We start from the raw sequence: 24,547 nt of genomic DNA on the forward strand, positions 1-24,547 counted from the left end.
GAATAATAGACCCTCCTTTATCCTGAGAAGAAGTATTCTTGCCTCTCATTCTAGGGTGTTTGGGTAGTTATCATCAGTGCTTAAGACATGGGCAGCTGAGATACTGAGATTCTTTATGGCTTGATGGTTGGTTGATTGGTATTTAAACTTCTTGTGATTGTGAAAATAATACATGTTTATTATAAAAAAGGAAGGGAAAAAAGTATAAAGAAGAAAATTTAGAACTACCTCAAATTCTTCATGGGGCATAATCACTATTAATATTTTTGGTATAGATCCTTCTGTACTTGGGTATTGGGTATCTCTACTTAAGCATAAATATATCATAACGTAGATATATATATACACACACACTATATATATAAAACCATACTGTATGTTCTAAAATAGAGCTGGAATTATGTATTCTCTTTTATAATCTGTGATATCCGTTTGAAGATACATCATAATCATCTTTCCATGTCAGTAAATGTAGACCTATGTCATTATTTTTATTGGCTATGTGTTTTTCTGTTGCATAGCTCTACCACAGTTTAATCCACCATCTGTTACTGAATACATAGATTCTTTCTGAGGCTTTGCTACTGTAAACAATGTTGTAATGAATATTCTTATATGTATAGTTTTGCATTCTTTCCTAATTTCTTTCAGGCAAATTCTAGCCTTGTGATTACTGTTCAGGAAAAAAACATACTTTTAAGACTTTAGCCACATATTGCAAATTTGTCATCTAGAAAGTTTAAACATTTTTGAAAATATGGCCACTTTCAAGGTTCTGAGTTATTTTTAGTAGCCCAAAAAGACATTGTTTTCTCACTATACCATTCTTTGGAGATTCATCAAATTATGGTTAAAACCATGTAGCTAATGAGGTTCATGTCAATGAGCCACTGAGTATTAGCCAAAAGTTAACTAAGCCATCATCAAAAGTTAACTAATTGCAGTGCTGTTAGTAGATGAGGCTTTTTTTTTTCTTTAAAGAAGCTACAACAAGTGAATCTATCTATGAACTAGGAAAAAACATTTGTGTATCTAAAGGTAGCTAAGATGTGGATGCTGAACAACCATGTTGCTGATGGGAGCCCTCCTTTCTTCCTCTTCCCCTCTCCCTGTTTTTCCCCAGGCAACTACACATTCCCTAAGGTTTCTTGAGTAAAGCAGATGTTTGGAGAGGAAATGCATTAAATAATGTTTTATTAATATTACTATTCACTTGCTCAATTAAGAGGAAATGTTTTGTATGCCCTATGGAACTTTCTAAGCCCCCTTTTTTTTTTTTTTTTTTTTTACAGATAAAAGGTCATATAGCCATACTCTGCCCAGGACAGTAATGAAATACTGGGTATTATTGAGCACTCATAGTGCACCAGCACTGTGCTAGCTGCTTTACAAGGATATCTTATAACAACCCTAGGAGATAAGCACTATTCCTGTTTTACAGAGGAGAGACTGAGGCATCTTGTCATGCCAGAAAGTAAAGAAATGCAAAAAGAAAAAAAAAAAAGAGAGAGAGATGAGGATACAACAAAAGATAGAGTGTAACATACTAGCCAGATCTGGGACATTTTGGGCCACAAAATAATGATAGTTACAGATTATAACCTGTGGCATAAGATAAGAATCCATTAGACTGTAAATGAATAGCAAGGCAGGCAAGGTCTCTGCTATGGTGGAATTTACATAAATAATTTCAGATACTGGTAAGGGCAGTGAAGAAAATAAAACAGGATAATGTGATGAAAGATGATTCACGAGGGCTATTTTATAATTGGTGGTTAGGGGAGACTTCTCTGAGAGGCGGTGTGTAAGCTGGAACCTGAATAATAAAGGTGAATTAGCTATGTCAAAATCTGGGAAAAGACCCCTCTAGGTTCCGGTTGTATCTAATCAGTGTAATGATGTTAGTGTAATAATGTGAGGTATTTATAAGTATTCTATACAGATTCACTTTTGCAGTTGAGCCTGGGGCAGGAATACAGACAGAAGCCCATATGACCATATATCTATGTAGTTTAAAATTGTACAACAAGCTTACAAGTTAAAAAAATTTTTTCTATCTTTCTACCTTGGCAAATATGTTCTTTGAAGATCTGTAAGTCCAAGATCAAATTTAGAATTCCTGGACTTCTTGGGTCCTATTTTGGAACATAATGTTGTAGAGAGAGCCAGCCCTTGGTCTGAGGCCTGCTCCCTTCCTCCCCTCTCCTTGGCTCTGTGTCCTGGACTTTGAAATATGTCACAACCTCAGGCCTCATGTCCAAGCTCCATCTATACCCCCAGCAATCAGCCAGCCCTTGAGCACTCCTTGGATTGGGCATTCACCAATGGTGGTATGATCTGCCTTCAGGAGGACTGACTTCAGGAAGAGGCCCTAGGATTGGGCTGCAGGCCACTTGGTCAGGGAAATTCATGGTCCCAGGTATCTGGAGCACGGCCTAGAAGGAGATGAAGCATAGGCTTCGAGTGGGCACACTGCTTGGGCCCTGTGTATTCTTCTTCCTGTAGAATGGGGCAAAGCTAAAGGAGGTGCAAAGTGGGGCCTTCTACGCCGTGGGTCTCAGAGCTGGATTACAGATTTGGAGGACTACTGATTCTAGATGCCAGGAGTGGAAACTTCTTTTGGCCTAAGGAAAATTACATGGCATAGAAGAGATATCAAAACTGCCTTGTGGTGTACTTCTGCGAGATATTAAAACAAGATGGAAAAGTTATATATTAAGGAGAGTTGCTTGAACAAAATAGCCTTCATGTTATACTCTGAAGGCAACAGTCACAAGACTTACTAATAAACCATTGGTTGCTTACAGAGAAAGCAATTCTTTTACTGGAACCTTCTCAAGTAACCAAATGGATGTACCTTGAAGTGTACAAGTATTTTTTACAAAGTCTCTTCTATAAAAGTCCTCCTATCATTCTCCTCCTGAGAAGATCCTGAAATTGGCATGAATGCAATAAAAGCTGAGCTGTAAATGGAAATTTACTACTTTTTTTGGTGTCTTGGAAGCCAGTCATGTTGCTCTATTTGTTACACTTTTAGATTCAAGGGCTAAATGCAGATTTTTCTCAAGTGATCGTGTGAAGCAGTAGGTACATGTAAAAATATTAAAATAAAAAAATTGTTTTAGGGCAACAATCTTTGACTCATCTAAAAATATTTAGAAAGCATCGTCGTCATGCAATAATGTATAAAACTTCAGTTTATGGAATTATTTCAATAAAATTATATCATACTATCAACCAAAACTTCCACCTAGGAATTAAAGAGGAGATAAGTCTTTTATCAATTATAATATAAGAGGAAAGGAAGCCAAAAATTTTAGTAACACTACCATTTTCAGCAGTATCTAGACTGACAAAACTACCAGAAACAATCTTGATTCTCTAATGGCTTTGAAAGTGAGCATCTATATAGTAATTCAAATATGAAGTATAGTGACCTTAGGATCAATCTAGCAGCTCTCAGTGCTAAATTATTTCTAAAAAAATTTAATAATAAAATGGTCATAAGATTTTAAAAATTTGATTAAATTTCACATTTGTTCTAAAATCCTAGCAGTTCATCATATAATGGTGACATTGGTGTCAGAAGAATATTTATTATAATACTTGGCCATTTGGCATCCAGCTGGAATGTGTGTCCAGAGTACCTCCAGTTTTTGTCTTAAAAGACAAAACAAAAACTTTCATGTAGTTTTACTAAGGTTTTCAGAGTTAGTGAAATTATGTATTTGTGTTCTATCTGCCGTCTTTTCCTGGTGATCTACACTTGCATTACATTTTAAAACTGGTCGGTTACCTAGGTAGAACTCAACCCAAGAGGCTTTTTGGCAGGAGAGAATAAAGAAGAGATCTAGGAAAACAAAAGTAGAAACATGTAAGGTAGAAGAAAGTTACTAGAATGAGAGTTAAGAGGTGGCTTTAGTTTCATTTTGTTGGAAAGTGAACTTTGTTCTGATAAATATAATTAAGCATACAGACATTTAAGCAACTTGATAACTTTGCCAGGAAAACTGAAATTTTGGCTAACTTACCTCAAAGAAAATATTTCTAAAGGCAGCATTAGAGAATTTGATCTCAAGTTTGCTTGGCAGAGTCCTACCATTCTTACGGAGTGCTGGAAAAATCGTTGTCAGCAGTTTTCCAGTTCTGATGTTCTGTTTGCTGTTAAAGCAACTCTAGGTTAATGACTTCTTAATAGCAAAACCCCCAAAGCCTCATCTTCCATAGACTCTTCACTGACTGCTCTCTACTTGAAATTTTTATAACCCTTGACTTTGAGACCCCACATTCTCTTCACTCTCCACCCTCTTTCATGACTTTTTTTTTGTATATGTGTATTTTTATTGAAGTATAGTCAGTTTGCAATGTTGTGTCAGTTTCTAGTGTACAGCATAATGCTTCAGTCATACATGAATGTACATATGTTTGTTTTCATATTCTCTTTCACTATAAGTTACTACAAGATATTGAATATAGTTCCCTATGCTATACAGGATGAACTTGTTTATCTATTTTATATATACTAGTTAGTATCATGACTTCTTAGTCTATTATTTTGGTTTCTTTTTCTTTGCTTATCCTCTTGACTTGAGGTTTTCTTGAAATTTTAGTACCTTGTCTTATATGTTCTCCATCAGTAGTTTCATGTGGTCCACCACTTGTGGCACATTGCTGACTCAGTCATATCCCCAGTCTCCTTCCTGACTTCCAGAGCTGAGTTTTCAATTGTCTGCACAACTCACTACATTCAGAACTAAACTCATTTTCTTCCCTTACTTTAGCTGTGCTTTCTATATTTATCAGTTTATTAACATTACCAATCACCTCCTGCCTCTTATCCAGTTACTGTCTAGACTGCCAGTTCCACCTATGAAATCCTCTTCTCTTTCCCTTTCCCCCTCCTGCCACCACCTTAATTTAGTCATCTATTGTCTATACTTGGGACTGCTGTAGCAGGTTTCTAGCTGTACTCCCTGGTTCCGGGGAGAAGGATGGATGAGTATAATCTTTTTAAAACTTAAAACAAACACCATTTGAAAGTCATTTCTTTCATTTATGGTAAAAAACTAATAATAATTCTTTCAAAATTTTACAATTTTCCTATGTAGTATTAATTTTCACTTGTGAAAGCAAGAATAAAAATCATTCTAACTATTGAAGGCCAATCTACTTCACTCTTTTTGCTCCATTAAATTCTTTTCTCTTTTCTCATTTTTATAATTGTCTGTAGTAGAATCAGGATAAATGAGCTTATAGGGTTTTAAGGAAGGCCTTGGGTAAGTATAAAGATAGAGAACTTAAAACATAGGATATCAGATACAGCCTCCTCATCCAGTCTGTTGAAGGTCAATTATCTTTAAAATTTTATTCTATAAGGCTAAAGATTAAATGTTCACAGATAAAAAGATATTCCAATAAAATAGGTTTCCACTTTTAACAAGGGAGATTTAGTAATCTTGAATCTGAATCAACTTTATCTTGTCCTCTTTAGTCAAAATTTATTTCTAAAGGTATAATGACTATCTTGAATAATTTTTGCCAAATTTTTATCTTTTCAACAGTAGATATATATTATAGTAGATCTTGTTGTAGATATGTAACAGTAGTATATAGTTGAAAAATAAACCAAGTACAGTGATTCTATAAATTGCTGAGATTAAGTTCTGTTATCTGAGGTCTAAAATTTTCTGCTTCTGAATGCTAGATATAAGAGTCAGAAATGATATTCACTGTCCTAAAGACAGTATTTAAAAGCAAAAAAGCCTATAAAACTATTTTTCAGGATTAAATTGCCTAGCACTTTTCCACTCTAGGCAAAAGTGATTTTTGTTGCCTTAAACCTCTTCGTAGAGAACTCTTGATCCTCTGAAATTATTTTGAAACATTCTACCTTTTAAATTCATTAACTGAAGAAATATTTTTGAGCCCTTACTATATGCTAAGCACTGCTCTGTGTGCTAGGAAATCTGTAATAAACAAACCAGAAAATATTCCTGCCTTCATTGAGCTTACATTCTAGTGGAAGGATATGAAGAAGTTGGCAAAACCTCTTTCTCTAATAATTTTACATCAAAGTTTCCATTTAAATTGTAAAACTTCTAAAATAAGGAAAAATAAAGCCCCAAATAATGACATTAATAACTATGGTACAATTTAGGTACAGTTAAAATCTCAGTATTTTTTCCTAAATTTTGCATAATTTAGAATTTTATATGTTCATGTCATACCCTAATTGTTAGATACAAATGGAATTGCATATTTGTTAATTAGTTCTTAATTTTAAAGTGTATCTCCTAAGTTATAAATACCAACCCATAGTCATAGCTTTGTGGAGTAGAACTGCTTATGTTTATCTAAAACTGTTTCAATCAATTAGATTTTTAGTTCCCCCATTTCTTTGAAGCATTATTGTGATATAATTGACATAAGAAACTATACCAATTCAGTCTTCCATTTTATGAGTTTCAGTACATAGTATGTACCTGAAACCATCACCACAATCAGGGTTATGAGCATCACCCCTATACATTCAAAAAGCAATTAGAGTGTGTATGTGGGTATATGTGTGTGGTTTAGTATGTTTTATTATAAAATATTTCAAGCATGTAAAATTATTTCAATTATTCCCAATATATAGTGGCAGAATGAAGAATGAACTTTCCCAGAGTATAAGTTAAAAATCTGGATAATAAATAATTTGAAGGGAATGGAAAGTGATCAAAGGCAGTCAGAAGCTAGAGTTTAACCTTAAAAGACCATAACTACAATGGGTAAGACTTGCAAAGTTTGTGGTTCTCTTTGCCTGATGGAATTCCCCAGTTCTTGAGCCTCATGTGGCAGAAAACCCAAGTCTTACCAGTTTGGGATGGCAGAGGTCAAGGAGTCTGGCAAAAAAAAAAGAAAGAGAAAAGTAGGCAGAAACATGAGAGGGGCCTATACTTGAAAGAAAAATACACGGCTAAAATTTATGAGTTTTTGGTATTTTTAATTAAGTGCCTTCTGTGACTTATGCTTAGCTATGGTGGCAGAAAATTGCAGTTTTATTGGCTTGAATTATTACATACCAAGGCTTGGAGCTGACAGAGCAGGTGGAAATTATGGGGAAATCCCAGCAGTATGCGAACCACAGAGAAGATGGGCCCCAAAATCTGAGTATGAATTCTGCCCAGATCTTTGGCTGACCGTTAAACTACAGTGTGGACTCAATAGGCTCTTATTTTATTCAAGGTGTCACAATCCATTACTGCCATTATTCATTTTGATGCCCTCATTGTCTCAGATTTGGCTGGGGAAGCCCTTTCAAACTGAGTCCTGTGTCCTTTTGACATGCCCTTACTATTTTTTGAGCACTTTGTTACTTTCTGGCACAACAAGATGTTCCAGGCTCACCGTTATACTTCCCCTGTCCCAGCCCTGGAACCGGCCATTTCTCGAAGGAGCCCTGTTTTTTTTGAGTGGGGAATAGTATTTAGAGGTTTTAGGCTTTTTAAGTTGTTTAGTTCTATACTGCTTTTAGATTCCACGTTTATGGTATTTTCTTCTACCATTTTAATTAATACTAATATTTTACAGGACTTTTTACATATTTTTAAGTTTTGATTTGTGGTCTTTGTAAGAGAGATTGTTTAGTCAAATCTTTACTTTGTGCAAGACTGCGAGTGTGTCCTAGATAGGTGAGAATTGACCGATTTTTTAAAACTTAAGAAGAGCAGATTTTACAGCCTCTGAGAAAAGTGTACCAACCGTCAGTGGCTAAGACTCAAGGATTCTATGTATTTTATGCTCACTTCTCTAGTTCTTCTCAAAGGAAAACAAATTTTTCTCCTAGAAGCCTTTCCCAACTTTATTCTCATTTCTTTGTTTTCCTTCTACTCCTTCCACTTTTTCATTCTTCCAGATGTTTAGTGTCTTACTGTATGCAGATCATTCTTTAGTTCACTTCCAGTTTCTCCTATTTTTAGAGCGGTCTTATTAGTTTATATTATGGTCTTCATCTTAATACTCTTTGAATTTTAATGTCACTTATATTGTAGAACCTACATGTGGACAAAAAGCTGAGATTATTTCTTTTTCTAGCTGCCAGTTTTTAAATTCACCAACTGTGTGTTTTTAAATAAAATTTCTCATTATACCAATACTATTTTTTCAGTAATGGGAATTTGAAAAATTCACTGAAGAACAAAGAAGAAAATAATCATCCATAAACTCATCATCCAGAAATAACAATGGTTTATTTTTTTATATGCCTATCTTTTTGGTGTTATATTTAATACTTATTTTTTTAAGACTAGTACTTCAATGGAAATTTTCTAGTACCCTTTTGTTTCAAGTACTTACATGTGAAACATATTTTTTCTAGTATCAATTGTAGTAACTATATTTGTATATGTATAATTTCAAGGTCATCCCAACCCATTTTTATTTTTAGCCCCAATAAATCTTGAGTCCTATCTATAACTCATATACTTGAGGGTCAGATAAATAATGAATAACATACATTTATGAAGAGGAAAGGTGTTAAGAATTATAAAAAGTGGAGACTGCAGACTCCACCTAATGGCACTCAGATTCAGAAATTTAAAACCACTGTTTTGGCCAAACGTAACACCACCTTCAGGCTCTGGCTACCTCAGCTCTACTCTTTCCTAAAAGACTAGTGGGTATCTCTGCCAAAATAGTGGCCTCTTTTCCTAATACTTTTAAGACAGACGTAATTTAAATGAATCTGAGTTACACAGAAGTCTTTATCATATCATGCTCTATTATGCTTTATCAGCTTTCAAGTTCTTAGTTTCTTTAGTTGAGCACCATCAGGTCAACTAATCTAATTAACGTAGGTAGAACAAAGGCCTTTAGATATAACATTTATGCTTCTTCTTCTCTGGAAAAATGTAGATGGTTCTTATTCATCCTAGGCCTCTGGACAGTAGGATGGGTCAGCCCAATTCTTGGTACAGTTTCACAAGATGGAGGCAACAAAGATCAATTTTCTGTGTCCTCCCATATCCCCACCCCCACTTTAAATGCATGCCCATACCATAACTGTCTTCCCTAGCTATGGAAATGGGTCAACATTCCTCTAGTTTTATTTTATTTTTTAAATCCTTATGTCTAAAAGTCTTTGCTGTATAAAAATGAAGTTATTATTTGAGAATATATTCTGCTTTTAAAATTTCACATCATAAATTATATTTCATAAACATGAAATTATTTTATTTCACATCTGCCATTAACTTGCTAATTATTTATTTTGCACTAAAAGGATTATAGACTCAGAGATTTCTAGGCTAGAAGGGACTTAGAGATTGTGATCATCATCATTTATACAGCGATTCATTGAGTAGTGTGAAGTTGCTCTGTCAGTTTGGGTTTGGTCAGGAAAACAGAACCATGTTATGTACTGTGGCAGTAAGAAATTTAATAGACCCATTTGGGTTTACACAAATGTGGGAGAAATTGAAATGAAGATCTGTGATGGGAAGGTCAGAGAAACAGCCTGAAACTCTGAAGTAGGGGGAGAAAGCCACGAGTGCTTTGCAGTGAAGAGGTCTTAATACTTACCATATCTGACCAGTGAGACCTTCCAAAAATAATAGCCTCTCCTTCATTTTTGCCTTTCAAATCTTAGGTTCTTCTCACTGGCAGACTATAATCTGAAGCTCTAGGGAAGGGGATTTTGAGGAATGTTTCTCTAGGCATCACTGGCAGTAATGAAACCAAGTGAATCTGACACAGTTGCATACCTAATTCATAGCACTCATTCATTCTGTCACTCTCATCTTTCTTCCTTTTCTTGGACCTCAGTTACTGTATGTCTCCACTGATCATCAAGCAGTCCTGAAGTCTTGACAACTTGTACTTTTTCATGGAATCATTTTAGATTGCTTCCTATACCTATAGGAATCTTTTTAAAAGCTATTAAAAATAACACTCATTTTTCTCATACATATTTCTTGAACACTAAGCCTGAGATAAGTTCACTCTTTAAACATTGCTTGTAACGTATTCACTAACGTGAAGATTGGGATTACTAGAACTACAAACACAAATTTCATCAATAATTTGGATTTTTAGGCTTAGTTAAGAAATATACAAATAAAGACAGCAGGAATAATTATTTTGAAACACTGAGAAATCTTAATACTTGCATTTGCTTGATACATTGAGACCACAGTTCAGAGTGAGGTTTGAGAGCAGAATCTGTTTTCCCTATTGATACAGGAAATGTTGATGTCCCACTTAATCTTTTGGTCTGAAGCCAGCAAGCTAAACTCTAGTTTGTCCATAATTAAAACTACCCATAAGTAATAACCCTTATGTATCTCCCTCTTTACCCATTCACCTGTCTTCCATGACCAATGGGATGATGAGTAATTGAAACCCAGTTCAGTATATTTTTAATAATGATTGCTTATTGCTTTCCAATTGACTGCATTAGAAAATCTTGTCAGATTTGAATATATATTTTTTGAATCCTAAGAGATTGATAAGTATGATTTAGCCTACAGAGCAATTGAGTACGTGAATAATATTATTTTTTAGAGAATATTCTTCCATTTAGCCAAAAGATGTATAAATTTTAATAGTGAGATACATTATCAAAATTTATATGTGAACTGAATGAATTTTTTGTTGATAACAATTTTTGTCATGACTCAAATATAAATCATGTACATATGAATGACTTGTTTGTATCTGGGTTTTTTGGTCAATTCTTCAAATTACGTATGTTTCACGATGTGGGATTAAATCCTAGCAGCTCATAATTATGTAATTATTTATATTGGGCCTCAGTACACAGAGTTTGGCATGTTAGTATGACACTTGATGAGGGGAAGGGTATAGCTCAGTGGTAGAGTACATACATGCCTAGCATGCACGAGGTCCTGGGTTCAGTCCCCAGTACCTCCATTTAAATAAATAAATAAATAAACCTAATTACCCCCCAACTCCCCCAAAACAAAAAACAAACAAATAGACACCTGATGATGTGAGTTGTAAAAATAACATCAGAGGTTAGGTAGATAGTACTAACTAACTAGTTCACTAGTTCTTGTGAACTAATAATCAAGTAGAAAGAAATTTTTTTCTCAGCATCTCAAGCAAGCTGAATGTGAGATGAAAGACTTGTAGTGAATTCAGAATTTTATTAGTTTGCAGTGTGAGCACATAGGATATACTAAAGGATTATTTTTGGCTTTAAGACTTCATATGCTATTTAAACAGAGTAGAGGGCATATAGATTATTCAGTGATATATGAAAATATCCACCTTAACAGGTAAATATTGGGAAGATGGATTCACCCATTGAAAAGTGGAACCTAATAATTGGCAACTTGGCTTTAAAACAGGTAAGTGATACACATATTTGTTTATAGTTCTTGGGTTTTGTCTCTAAGAATGGAATAAATTTTAGTGCTCTTAAGTCTACCATTTAATTATTTCAGGGGACCTATAACAATAATTTAGTGCTTTGAAAAAAATGATAGAGTAAATTGATACCCATGGCTTCTGAAAGTTTTATTTCTCTAGAAACTGATCAGATTCTTCAAAATATGAAAAATATATAATATACAAAATACAGAATAAATACACTACTTTGTGTGTAATAGAGCCAGAATTTGAGTTAATATCTCCATAAGTAAGTGTTTAGCACTTCAGTGCTTAGGTGTTATTTTTTTAACTCTGATTTTTTTAAAGTAAACCTTCTAGTTAAACTTAGCTCTTTTTGATATGTCGTTGTCAGATGTGTGTTTAAGCTGAGTTTTCTTTAATTTGTTAATGCTCTCAGTGTTACTATAAATGATCACATTAAATTGTTAATTATGTATACATGAATTATATATAGATGATCTAGTTCTTTTTAAAATTTTTTTTAAGTCTAGGATACCTTTTTTTATTGAAGTATAGTCAGCTTATAATGTTTAATTTCTGGTGCACAGCATAGTGATTCATTTGTACATATATATATTTCTTTTCATAATCTTTTTCATTATAGGGCATTACAAGTTATGGAATATAGTTCCTTGTGCTATACATTCGGACCTTGTTTATCTATTTTGTATATAGTAGTATATACAAATTTCGAACTCCCAATTTATCCCTCCCCACTCCCTGTCCCCCCTGGTAACCATAAGTTTGTTTTCTATGTCTATGAATGTCTCTGTTTTGTAAATAAGGTTATTTGTGTCCTTTTTTTTTTTTAAGATTCCACATATAAGTGACATCATATGGTATTTTTCTTTCTCTATCTGACTTACTTTACTTAGAATGATAATCTCCAGGTCCATCCATGTTGCGTCAAATGTCATTATTTTATTCTTTTTTAAGGCTGATAAGTTTTCCATTGTATGATATACCACAACTTTTTTATCCAGTCATATTTTGATGGGCATTTAGGTTGCTTCCATGTCTTGGCTGTTGTAAATAGTGTATCTAGTTCCTTCTAATCTCAGGGGAATATCTCTTTCTCTCCCACCACCCTCTCCTATCCCCAGGACACAAGACTGCAGCCCTCTAACAATTCTCTAGCAAGTGTGAGCTTAGGAAATGCTCACTGATTTTAATGTTAGGTTAACTGGAACGTAATGTTGAGTTGCAGAAAAGTAATATCATGTAACACGTTTCAAAGACAAAGAAATAAAGGAATTTTTGGAATGTAGGCTTTAAAAAAATCTATGCATCTGCTTCTAAGATCACAGGGTTAGAAATAAAGTCTGGTATCTAATCTCAGCTCTAACATTAACCAGCTATATAATCTTTGTTAACTTACTTGACCTTCCTGCACTTCATTTTCCTCTTCTTTTAAGTCACAGTATTGCACTAGGGATGTCCATAATCGTTTTCCTGAAACTGTAGAAGTCTATGCAGGGCTAATAGCCAAAATATCTAACAAGTAGACTACTATAAATTAATGTATGAATTAAAATTGAAAATATATTCCATTTTCTTCTTTAAACACCCTCTTACTGAGTGATGTGAGTTGTACTATAGATTATTTATCAAATTATTCTAATAATTTCCATCTAGGCTTTTAATTTTTCCTTTCACTCCTATTCTCCACCCTTCCCTTGTCTTCCTGTCTCCCTGCATCTGTTGGTTAGGATGGGAGCCAGAGATGGCCGGGGAGTCACTGACTCTAGTTACCATAGCCTGAAGTCTGTATTTTTGTCCCACTCCACCAAGGATGCATGAGAAACAGGGAAGCCCACACAGGCCCATCAGGACACAGATGGTGCCAGCCAGCAAGGCAGCAGCTGGTTGGAGCCCACTTACCTGTGGACGAAAGCAGAGGGGAGTAAGAAAGCAAGGTCAGGTGGGGGGTGGCGGTTGTGCTCTCTCTGAAGCTTTATCTAAAAACTTGAGCCAAAACTTGTGAAAGAGTAGATCACATGGAGGGAGGAGTGGGATGGGCTCGCAGCGCTCCTTTTCTAGTGACGAGCTGTGGAGGGTGGATGTAGGGAAGGATGGAAAGGACAGAGGAGGCTTGTGCTGTCATCAGCTTCCCTGACTATTAAATGGGATCCGAAGCAGATGACCTGTCATAGATTTCTTCACAGTTATACCCAGTGGCCACCTCGACCTGTCCATAAATTGTCGAATAAAGCTAAGTTCCCAATCCCAATGAAGAACCAGTACCCCACGAGGAGGGTATGCCCGGCACTCACATCTGTTTAGGCCTGTGTCTCTTGTGAACCTCCCCACCTTCTCCTTAACCCAGACTTTGCTCTTCTCTTTGGTGCAATTGGACATTTCCTTTGCAGGTTCACAGAACAAGACTTCTTAATCTAAACTTTGTGTGTGTGTGTGTGTGTGTGTGTGTGTGTGCGCGCGCGCGCGCATGCATGCTGTGATATCTTCTGTAGGCTCCCTAGCTCTGTATTTTATTTCCAAGAAGTAAAAGCTCTGTGTTTTATTTCTAAGAAAAACCTTGGAATCACAATGCTAGAATTTACATTATTAGTTAATTTTATTGCTTTTACATATCATATTATTGAATAACCAGTATGAGAATGCTGAAATATCTTAGCACCTGGTATATTCAGTGATCCTTACAGCTTGAATCTCAGCTCTGAATCTGCCGTAATGAAAGATCTGGGACCAGAATCTAGGCTATCTGGTCTCGCTAGCCTGGGCTCTTGCATTGATTTACTCTGTGCCAAGATTAGACTACCTGTGTCCCTGGATCCCAGTACATGGTATGGCTTCATAAAATCTGTGATCAACCATAAATTCTACTCAAGTATAGATGCATTTGTGTTTTTGTGGAGGGAAGGCTCAATAAAATTTTCTCCAGATTGTCAAAGGAGTCCGTGGTACAAACACAGTTAAGAATCAGTGAACTAGATGATTCCTTTAGGGTTTCTTTTAGTTCTAACACTTAGTGAATATGATTTTAAGAGTTCATAGTGACTTTTTAAAATTGTCTTTTTTTGCGGGGGGTGGGGATTGCTTTGTGCCACCACTGTGGAAAGCACTTTTTGTATTTGATTCATTTAAATCTCAAAATAACCCTTTCATGTTCGATATTATTGTTACCATTTCTCAGATTAGGAGTGGAAGTTTTATAGCACTAATCAGGATCGTGACTATTTGTGAGGTTATTTTTTAATGTCCATCTCTCCCATTGGACAAGAGTTCTGTGAGGGCAGGAAATAAATCTGTTTTGACTGCTGTTGTAGCCTAGCACCAGGCAGACATCTTGTACATAGTAGAGTCTGAATTAATGCTTGTTGGGTGGGTGAATTTAAATAACTTGGCACAAGATTGAGTGGTATAGCCAGAAATCAAACTCTCGTCATTCAATTATAGAATCCATCTCTTGCCAGTATTGCCTCTAGAGTTAGGCTTCCATTGTGTGGATTGAGTACTTTTCAGTCTTAAGGTTGGTATTTTCTTAGATCTGTGGATTACACCATCAAATTCACTTGGGGTTCTTGTTAAAAATAGATTCCTAGATCCCCTTCCATTCCTACTGCTGCCAGATTAGGGCACTTTAAGAACCCATCACCTCAGGGAATTTTAAAGCTAAAATGCAGTAGCTTCTTCAAAAGGTAAGACAGCTCAATTACCGAATAATATACTTTATTTCTTCTGACTCAACTTGTATGCCTATTTACAGAATCAAATAAAAATGTGTTTTGAAAATGAATAACTCAGTTGGACTCTATTTAAAACTTTTTTTTAAGGTTCAAGCAACAGTAGTTGGCTTTCTAGCAGCTGTGGCAGCAATTATTTTGGGGTGGATTCCAGAGGGAAAATACTATCTTGATCATTCCATACTTTTGTGCTCTAGCAGTGTGGCAACTGCTTTCATTGCATCTCTTCTGCAGGGTAAGTAAATCGGTAAATGTCTACCCTACAATCTTTTACTTTCTAATTACTTTTCATGTTAACTGTTTTTATTTAAATGACACTTGTTCATTATAAAAAGCAGAAAAGTTATCTACCTTTTAAAATATCTCACTTCAGATATATCTATATGTATTATATGTAAACCTAGTATAGAGCAAGTTTCTGCGGTTGTCTCCCGGTCTTCAGTCCCCTGGTACAGTTCCCAGACAAGATCAGGAAAATAGGCTGGATATTCATTTATTCCTGTAAGTTAAATTAACTGAGAAACACCTTTCTGGAAATAATGCAGAGGATTTACTGAATTGTCATTCAAATAACTAGTTCTCTAGGAATTTTGAGCTTCAAAAGCAGTCCCTCTGTTAAAATTTCTTAAAGTTTCAGATTTCAATTTTTTTTTTTTTTACTATTTCTGTGGCAATATAAGTATAACCATATGCTTAACACAGCATATTGTTGGCTATAGAACTTTAAAGAGCCAGAAGGTTTTAAAGTTTAACTACATTATAATTTTTTTGTTGGGATGTCATTCTTAATATTGATTTATTAATATTAACTTTACACAAGAGAACTTTTATGGAATCATAATCATAAAAACTGATTTCTTTTTATTTTATTATTGCCGTTTTCTCACTTTGTATAACTAGGAAAGTTTAAAATGGAAAATTCTCATGTCAGGTGATCATACAACGAAGCTAACTTTTTTGTCTGGGTTCTGGTAATTTAGAGAATCTTATTAAAATTAAGACTTGACTTCCAAAATATTTTCAAGCATTTTATTTTAGTACATAATTATACCAGGGGTGGTTTCTTATTTCTATATTAGAATTACTAGAATTGAATGGTGTTAACACTGGCAAAAGCAGAGTGAAGTTATGCTATTGGAAAATTAATTTCTGGTAAAACAAATGTTAAAGCATTAGCACTCTGTTTCTTTAGGCTTATTTGCTTCTGTGTTCTTTCTAATCTTGTTTCATTTAGAAATAATTATTTAAAAATTTTCAGTCTAACATATTTGTATTGCCTGGGGTTTTTAAAACCATAAAAATTCAGATTTTAAAAATACATTTGCTTAAGCCTTCTTACTTTGAATAATACATATTCTGACTTTATGATAAGTTGACCTTTATGTAGAGCAGATACTATTAACCACCTTTTGTAGGTGAGAAAACGTACTCAGGTAAGGGGACTCGTCCAATTTCATCAGCTTGTTCACAAAAAAATCAGAATTAAAATCTGGTTCTTGCCTCCCAGCTCTTTCCACTTCTCCATGATGACAAAATAGTTGTTTTCAGCTGAAAAGATATAAATGGCATTCTGTCATAGGAGAAGTTTCCACATCAGTCTTAAAAGGTGCTGATTTTGAAAAAAGAATTCTATATGATCACATCTTGATTGATTATTATATAATACATTAAAAAAAACTTCTATCGCCTTTTTTTAAAATTTACAATAATATCATGGGGAAGATAAGTCCTTAAATTGAAAAACCCTCCAGAATATAAGACGTGAGACAGTGAACCAAGACAAAAATTTTGCTTTTAATAATTTTGGCTTTATGGTGTAGTAGAAAAAAACCAGTTACAAGCTATATGACCTTTGGCAAGAATTTAAACCTACTCTTAGTACCTCAGTTTTATTATCTGTAAAATGAATACTTTAGAATAAAATCCTTTGAGTCATTTTTCAGTCTAAAAATGCAGTGAAAGTCTGGTTCTTTTCTATAGCCATATATAGGCTTGCATATTGATTTATGGTTAGCACATAAATGAACTAATCTTAAATTTTCTCTGCACTACATCCTCTTAATGTATTGGCATGAGAAAATCTGTACAATTGAGTATGGATAGAAATGCTATTTTTCTCCTGTTTCTTTGATTCAAGAATATAAAGATTTAAAAGTATAAGAACACAGTCAGATTTTCATCTTCTGTTGTTGGAGGTTCAGACTCAGAAACTTTTGAGTTTAAAGAGTATCTTTTACAAAGACTGCTTCTTGTATTCTGGTCTCCAGTGTTCAAAATTTAATTACTTCTCTCTTCTTAATACTTAAACACTTTTTAATAATAAAATGAAGGAAGCATTGCTGGCTACCACTATGTAAACAAATCTGGTTTTGTTGATGTTCTCCCCAAGTGCTATGTGTATAAAAATGACTCACCTTTCTTGACATTTCATACTTTAAGGGTTAAAATAAAATCTTTGACTTTGATATACATGAATACATTACATTGAAGGCATGCATGTTACTAAATTTGAAACTTTAGCTTTAAAATTGTAACAGTAGCTTTTCAAATCTCTAAATGCAACATTGAACTTTCCAAATCTTTTGTGATCCCCACTTGGAATTTGTTGAAAGACATTTTGCTAAGGCATTAGAGTAAAATGTTTTGTTTGCTTTAGTCAGCTTATCTAAGCAGTCTAACTGGAACTGGTATGCTGTTTGTCTAGCCTGTAAATTTCAGTATTTAGGAAGATTGATTTTCTTTAAATCATGGCACAAAAAGTAATGAGCTTTCTTTTTTCTAGGAATAATAATGGTTGGGGTTATCGTTGGTTCAAAGAAGACTGGTATAAATCCTGATAATGTTGCCACACCCATTGCTGCTAGTTTTGGCGACCTTATAACTCTTGCCATATTAGCTTGGATAAGTCAGGGTTTGTACTCCTGTCTTGGTAAGTTGACTTGAAATTAAATATAATGTGTTGTTCAGAGTCTCTTTAAGTAAATGTTGTTGCAGCAATGTGATGAATCCATGTTGGCCTTCATCTGTGTTAGAACTGTGGTTGTAGCTGGTTAGAGTAACTACTGTTTGTTGTATACCTACTATGAGTTGTCATTCTCACATATTGTCTTCTCTTCTTAGAGAGTTTAAAATTCTAGAAGATAAGGATTATCGTCTCTAATTTCAGATGAGAAAACTGAGGGTCGTAGAGATTACATGTGTTACCCAGTACTGGTAGGAAGGTTGAACACAGGCCTGTCATCTATGAATTCTGCCTTTTCATCTCAATGTGCAGGCAGTGAGGAGTCAACCCAGAGGATTTTGGTACACTTGTTGTGTTACTGTCTCAGAACATAAAGTTATGGTGGTATTTGAAATTTAGTGATTTTCCCCCCATCAGAAACCAATGTGGCAATTAATAACAACCACCAAAAAATCACCGTGAAAATTAACCTGAATGCTGTGTGAATTTGCAGCCATCTTATATATGTGATTCCTGTTGATAGTAAGAGAATATTTATAGACTCTAATGAATTGCTTTAATGTAAATTTATACTCTGGGACTATTGTCAGTGTAAATGAATGTCATTTGTGAACATAGGTTTAGTGCTGAAAGGTGGTTGTAGTTTCATTTTTTTTTTTAGATGCCAGATTTTTAAAAAATGAAAATAGAAACCCACAGCAATACAAATAAGGTTTATAAGCCAAGCCAGAAGCAAACATTTATTCACATATCCTCATATATTTTTATAGATTCCAGACAGATTTATGGTATACTTTGGAATAAATCTAAAGTACATTTGATTTGAAGAAGAGTCTCAGATAAATGTTTTTGAAGAAAGGGCTTTCACCTAATAAAGGCAGTCATTTTTCTACTACTTTTGGAGCTATCAAGAGAAGCTTAACTTAGTATAGACTTGGGTACTTAAATTACCATGAAGTCGTTTGTAACACATTTCTCAGCTGCTTGCTAAATACCATGATGTCTCCTCATTTGAAGCCATTGAAGAATGTTGTCATAATAAATGTGACACTTGTTATAATGATTCAGACTAAATATTATGACATTCCATAAGATAAATGAGCTTTTAAGGAAAATAGTGTGTGCTCACTTGTTAAATTGTATTTTTAAAAATTGGAAGTGATAAACTCTCCTTATTAAAAGCTTAATCAATCCGTTCTCTAAAGCTTCAAGTACTTTGAGTGTTACAGATGATACATTAGTAGTTTAACTAGATCAAGAAATAAAAAAGTGAAATTACATACCATAGTTTTGAAATTAATGTATTTTTTTGGTAGTGTCTTTGGTTTTGGTATCAGGGTGATGGTGGCTTCATAGGATGGGTTTGGGAGTACTCCCTCTTTTTCAGTCTTTTGGAAGGGTTTGAGAAAGATTGGTATGAGTTGTTTGTATGTTTGGTAGAATTCCCCAGTGAAGCCATCTGGTCCTGGACTTTTGTTTGTAGGGAGGTTTTTTTTAACTGCTGATTCTATTTCATTTCTAGTGATCGGTCTGTTTAAGTGGTCTATTTTTCTTGATTCATTCTTGGTGGACTGTATGTTTCCAGAAACTTCTCCATTTCTTCTGGGTTGTCCAATTTGTTTCCATATAGTTGTTCATTGAAAGATAATTTTATTATTAAATAGTACTTTGATTTTTCTAGGCCTTTACTTGTCTTCTGAAAGTTGGCTCAAAATATCCAGATGAATTATTAAAACAGTATCTTTTACGTTTCATCTGTATCATTTGTTTCCCTAAAAAGATATTTTTAATGGGCTACTGATAGATTCCATAGTTAATTTAAAGGTGTTTCTGAAGTGTCAGTTTGAATTTCTAAAGTGTCTGCATTATGAACACTAGGGGGCCTCATAAAACCAGCAGTTGGAAGCCTAGTTTTGGGGATATTCTGAACACAGAGATTAGGAATGGGCAGGCTTAAATTCCAAGATCCCATTCATCCTGCTGAGATGCCTAGCTCTTGGAAACAAAGTTTAATTCCTGAACTATATCAGAAACACTTAGCAGTCTTCAGAGATTAAAAAAGGATTTCATGGTGGCCATAGGCTTTGGTTATCAATAGAGGCCATGAACTGTATAGCTCTCAAAGAACTGGACATTGAGGAAGGTCTCACTTAACTCCCCACTTAGAGTTTTGGATATTTGGAAATGACTTTGAACAGCTCCCCTCGTGTCTTGTTAGCTTTGATACATGTACTAAGGTTCACTCTACATCCATTTAACCTGCTACCTTTCTCTTATTCCTGATAAAATGTGCTGATTTCTGATATCTGAAGTCAATCTGGAATTTCCTTTCTCACCTCTCCAGTTCTCCAAAAAAGGGCAGAAGAAACAAAGCTCTGTTTACTCTTACTGACTTTTGGTAGTCACTGTAAGTAATCTTTATTACTTAGTGAACAAAGTGGAAGTTTTGGCCCGGTATTCAGGCCTCCTGGGGTCTCACCTTCTCAAGCTCCGCCAGCTCCTCCTTCTCTTGTGCTCCAGCCATACTCAGCTATTTACTGATTCTCATACACGGCCTGTGATTTTTCTCTTATCTTTCTTACATCATTCCCCTCTCCTCCATGAAGGCCGGTTAGGATCCTCATTTTTCAATACTAAATTCATAGATTTCTCTAATCTTAGGGAACCTTTTTCTCCTCTGAATTCCTATAACACTTTATTGAGTCTTCTCTTTATTGATTCTTTACATTTGGCATGTCATTATAGCTTTTTATGTAAATATGATACCTGCCCTTATGAGGGTATATAAGCTTCTTATGGACAAAACTGTGTTTTTATTTTATTTTTTTTGTAGCACCCCATAGTACCGTATACATAGTGGATGTTAAATAAATAACACTTTACCAAATGCTTTATTCCTTTTGAAAGTTATCCAGTTAATGTGAGTAGAAATTATTTGGGAAGTGGTATATATGCATGGAAAATGGAGGACAGTTATCCCTCTTAATGATTTTGCCACAGTATCTGTCCACTAACATAATAGATTGTAACGAAAAAATAATCCTTTCTTTTTTAAATTTTTTACTATTTTTTTAATGGAGGTACTGGGGATTGAACCCAGGACCTCGTACATGCTAAGCATACAATCTACCACTGAGCTATACCCTCTCCCTCAAAAACAGATCCTTTCAGTGAGGACATATTATTAGGAAAATATTGGAATGGTAGAGTGCCTTAGCAGGAAATGTCTAGAAAGTAGTATCAACATAGAAAAATTAAAATGGCAACATATGCCTAGAAAAGATCTATTTCAAATGAAAATAGAAGAGGAAATAGCAAGTTTAGAGAGTATCCTAAGCTCTAGATTATGATATGCTTTGATATGACTTGGAGAGAAAATATAAAGTTATTTATTCATTCATATAGTAATCTTAAAACATGTAGCAATCTTTAAAAGCTCTTAAAAGGATCTAAAGTTGGGCCAGTAACTGAAATACCTGTATACTTATACAGTGATTGTTGCTTTTTCTTTCTTGTTTGCATAATTTCAATAGGATTTTAAAGACTCTTTCAGTTATTTATAACTACATGACTGTATAATCCTTGTATGTACATGATGTTTACTGATTTGAAAAATTATCAGCTTTTCTCTTTTTAGGCAAGACCTGGGAAGCAAAGTTTTTATTCATTTCTCATTCTTCAAGGTTAACTTTAAAAAGATGGCTTGCAAAGCAATAAACTCTAAGAGCAATAACAGTCAGCCTTAGGTTGTTACTTCAGTCCTGTGGAGACTAACAGGGATGCCACCTGGTTATTTACAGAACATCCTAGAATATCACTGCCTTGATGTGGTGATGTGAGTAGAACCTAAAGTATCGTACATTTCACTCTTCTACAAAGCTCCTCAGTGCACTGTGCCATCTTAGTTTAGAGTGATTCCTAACAGGTCAGTTTAGTGAGAAAATTCTGATGGTTGTGTTATAAAAGGCATTTAAAGAATGTTTACAACTTTTCATGCACATCGTTTTGTTGTTTGCCCAGAAACAGCTAACATAAAAATGTCACTCATAGCAGCTACATATTTCAGAAGTACTGCAGGTGAAAATAATGAATGCTATTAATGAAATTATGTAACAGTAATTGCAAAGTGCTTCCAACAATCTAATAGAAGGTGAAAGTTGTGAATCAAAAGATGGCAGTTGTGTTTGGCGGTTAAGTGGAATCATAGCAATTTGAACCACTTTAGCTGTGTTAATCCTTATTGTTCTGTAGTTTACCTATATTGTGGAATCAGTACTAATGTACACAGACATTTATTAGGCTTGAAATTCCACAAAGTTTTATCTGTATTCCTGTATTCATTTCCATTGCTGCTGTACAACAACAGAAAATAATTTTCATATAGTTCTGGAGGCCAGAGTCCAAAATAAGTCAATTATTCAGGGCTAAAGTCAAGGTGTCAGCAGGGATGATTCCTTCTGGAGCTTTCAGGGGGAAATCCGTTCCTTACCTGTACCATCTTCTGGTAGCCGCCAACATTCCTTGGCTTGCAGTCACATTACTGATCTCTGCTTCTCTGGTCACATTGCTTTGTCTTCTGCAGTCAGATTCCTCTCTGCTTCCTGACTGTAAGTACACCTGTGATTACTTTAGGACTCACGCAAGTAATCCAGGATAATCTCCCTGTTTCAGAATCCTTGACTTAATCACATCTGCAAAGCCCCTTTTACCATATAAGATAACATGCACTAGTTCTAGAGATTAGGGTGTGGATGCCTTTGAGGACCATTATTCAGCTTACCACAATACCCGTTATGATATGCCCAGAAATTAATACAAAATGTTGTTTTGACTAGGATCATTTAAATGCATTTCATTTAGAAGGAAGACACATTTAGGTTTTGATACTAATATAGAAGTCTATGGTTGATTTTTAATCAAGCATTTTCTCTTGCTTATTGTGTCATTAGTGGTTTTCTAAAGGTAATTCTTTAATTTTATGACATATATAAAACACCAATATATCCTAAAAAGAGGTATGTTTTAGCACCTTCCCTTTTTGTATATTCATAATTTTCCCCTATTGGATTAGAATTTAACCAGGGAAAAGGTAGGAGGGTCCTATACAACTTAACATATAATTTAATTCATTAGGAATGGGCATTTTAGATTTGATGGGAAGTTGAAGTAGAATACTTTTGCAGAAAATAATTTTAGATATTTTTATTTTATCATGGCTTTCCCATTCTTCTTTTAATGTTAAAATTTTTATTTGGAGATAATTTTAAACTTATTGAATAATTGCAAAAATAAAATAGTACCCAAAAAATCCTGTGTACACTGTACCAATGTTCACCAAATGTTAACATTTTACCCCATATACTTCATCTCTTATTCTGTTCATCTCTCTGTATGTATACATGTATGTTCTTAGTCTTTTATAACATTAACAGTTTTAAAGAATATAGTCCCCCTCCTTTTTTTTTCATTGTTGGAATTTTTAAAAATTGAGATATAATTCACTTGCCATATATAACTTACCTTTTAAAAGTGTACAATTCAGTAGATTTTGGCATATTCATAAGATTGTGCAACTTTTTATCTCATTCCAGAACATTTTCATCACCACAAAAAGAAACCCTTAGCTGTCTTCCCCATTCAACCCTTCCTCCCTGCACTGGCAACCATTAATCTACTTTCTGTCTCTATGGATTTGCCTATTCTAAACATTTCCAAAAAATGGAATCATATAATATGTGACCATTCATATCCAGTTTCTTTTAATTGATATGTTTTCAAGGTTCATCTGAGCATAAATAATATTTACTTGTATGGATTAATAATATGGCTGAATAACATTCCACTGTATGGTTAGTTATATCATATTTTGTTTATCCATTTACCATTTGATGCATATTTGGATTGCTTCTACTTTTTTGGCTATTATGAATAATGCTGCTTTAAACATTTTGTGTTTTTGTGTGAATATATGTTTTCAGTTCTCTTGTTATATACCTATGAGTGGAATTTCTGGATCATATAGTAACTCATTAACTTTTTGAGGAACTGCCCACTTGTTATTTTTCATTTCTTTCCTGAGAAATTTTTCCCCTCTTTGAAAATTCAGGGCAGTGATTCTGGGGTTAGGATGGTGAGTGTTTTTTTCAACTTCAAATGTCCTTCCAGAGATGTAATGTTGAGAATAATTTAAAAGCTTGGCATGGTGCTCCTCTCTTGACCTGAAAATGAAATACCAAGATGATCTGACTTAGCAGAATAGTTCTTTTCATTTGTTGTTAGTGGGTTTTAATGCTTTTAGTTTTCTGTTTGATTCTATGAAGAGACTGTTGGCAACATTAGTTGTTTTAGGAGGTAAGAATGCCTCCTAGTTGAAATGTTACTTATCCCTGTCTGATGGTTTAGCAAGGAGAACTGGGAATCCATCCAATAAAGATTTTTTCATTTTTAAAAAAATTACAGAGAAGATGATTCTATATGTAACATTAGT

At 34.4% G+C, this 24,547-nt stretch overlaps 1 protein-coding gene across 5 annotated transcripts in view; it reads left to right on the plus strand.

Annotated features, from left to right (window-relative positions):
• The window catches only part of SLC41A2 (solute carrier family 41 member 2), a 104,396-nt gene that overhangs the window by 33,170 nt on the left and 46,679 nt on the right, over positions 1-24,547 (plus strand). For all 5 annotated transcript variants that reach the window (XM_074375147.1, XM_074375148.1, XM_074375146.1 and 2 more), the window contains 3 exons: positions 11,280-11,351; positions 15,189-15,333; positions 17,881-18,027. In XM_074375147.1, coding sequence (XP_074231248.1) covers positions 11,280-11,351; positions 15,189-15,333; positions 17,881-18,027 — 364 coding nt within the window. The remainder of the gene's footprint in view (positions 1-11,279; positions 11,352-15,188; positions 15,334-17,880; positions 18,028-24,547) is intronic.

Source organism: Camelus bactrianus, chromosome 12 (assembly GCF_048773025.1).
Source record: "Camelus bactrianus isolate YW-2024 breed Bactrian camel chromosome 12, ASM4877302v1, whole genome shotgun sequence".
NCBI classification, from domain to species: Eukaryota; Metazoa; Chordata; class Mammalia; order Artiodactyla; family Camelidae; genus Camelus; species Camelus bactrianus.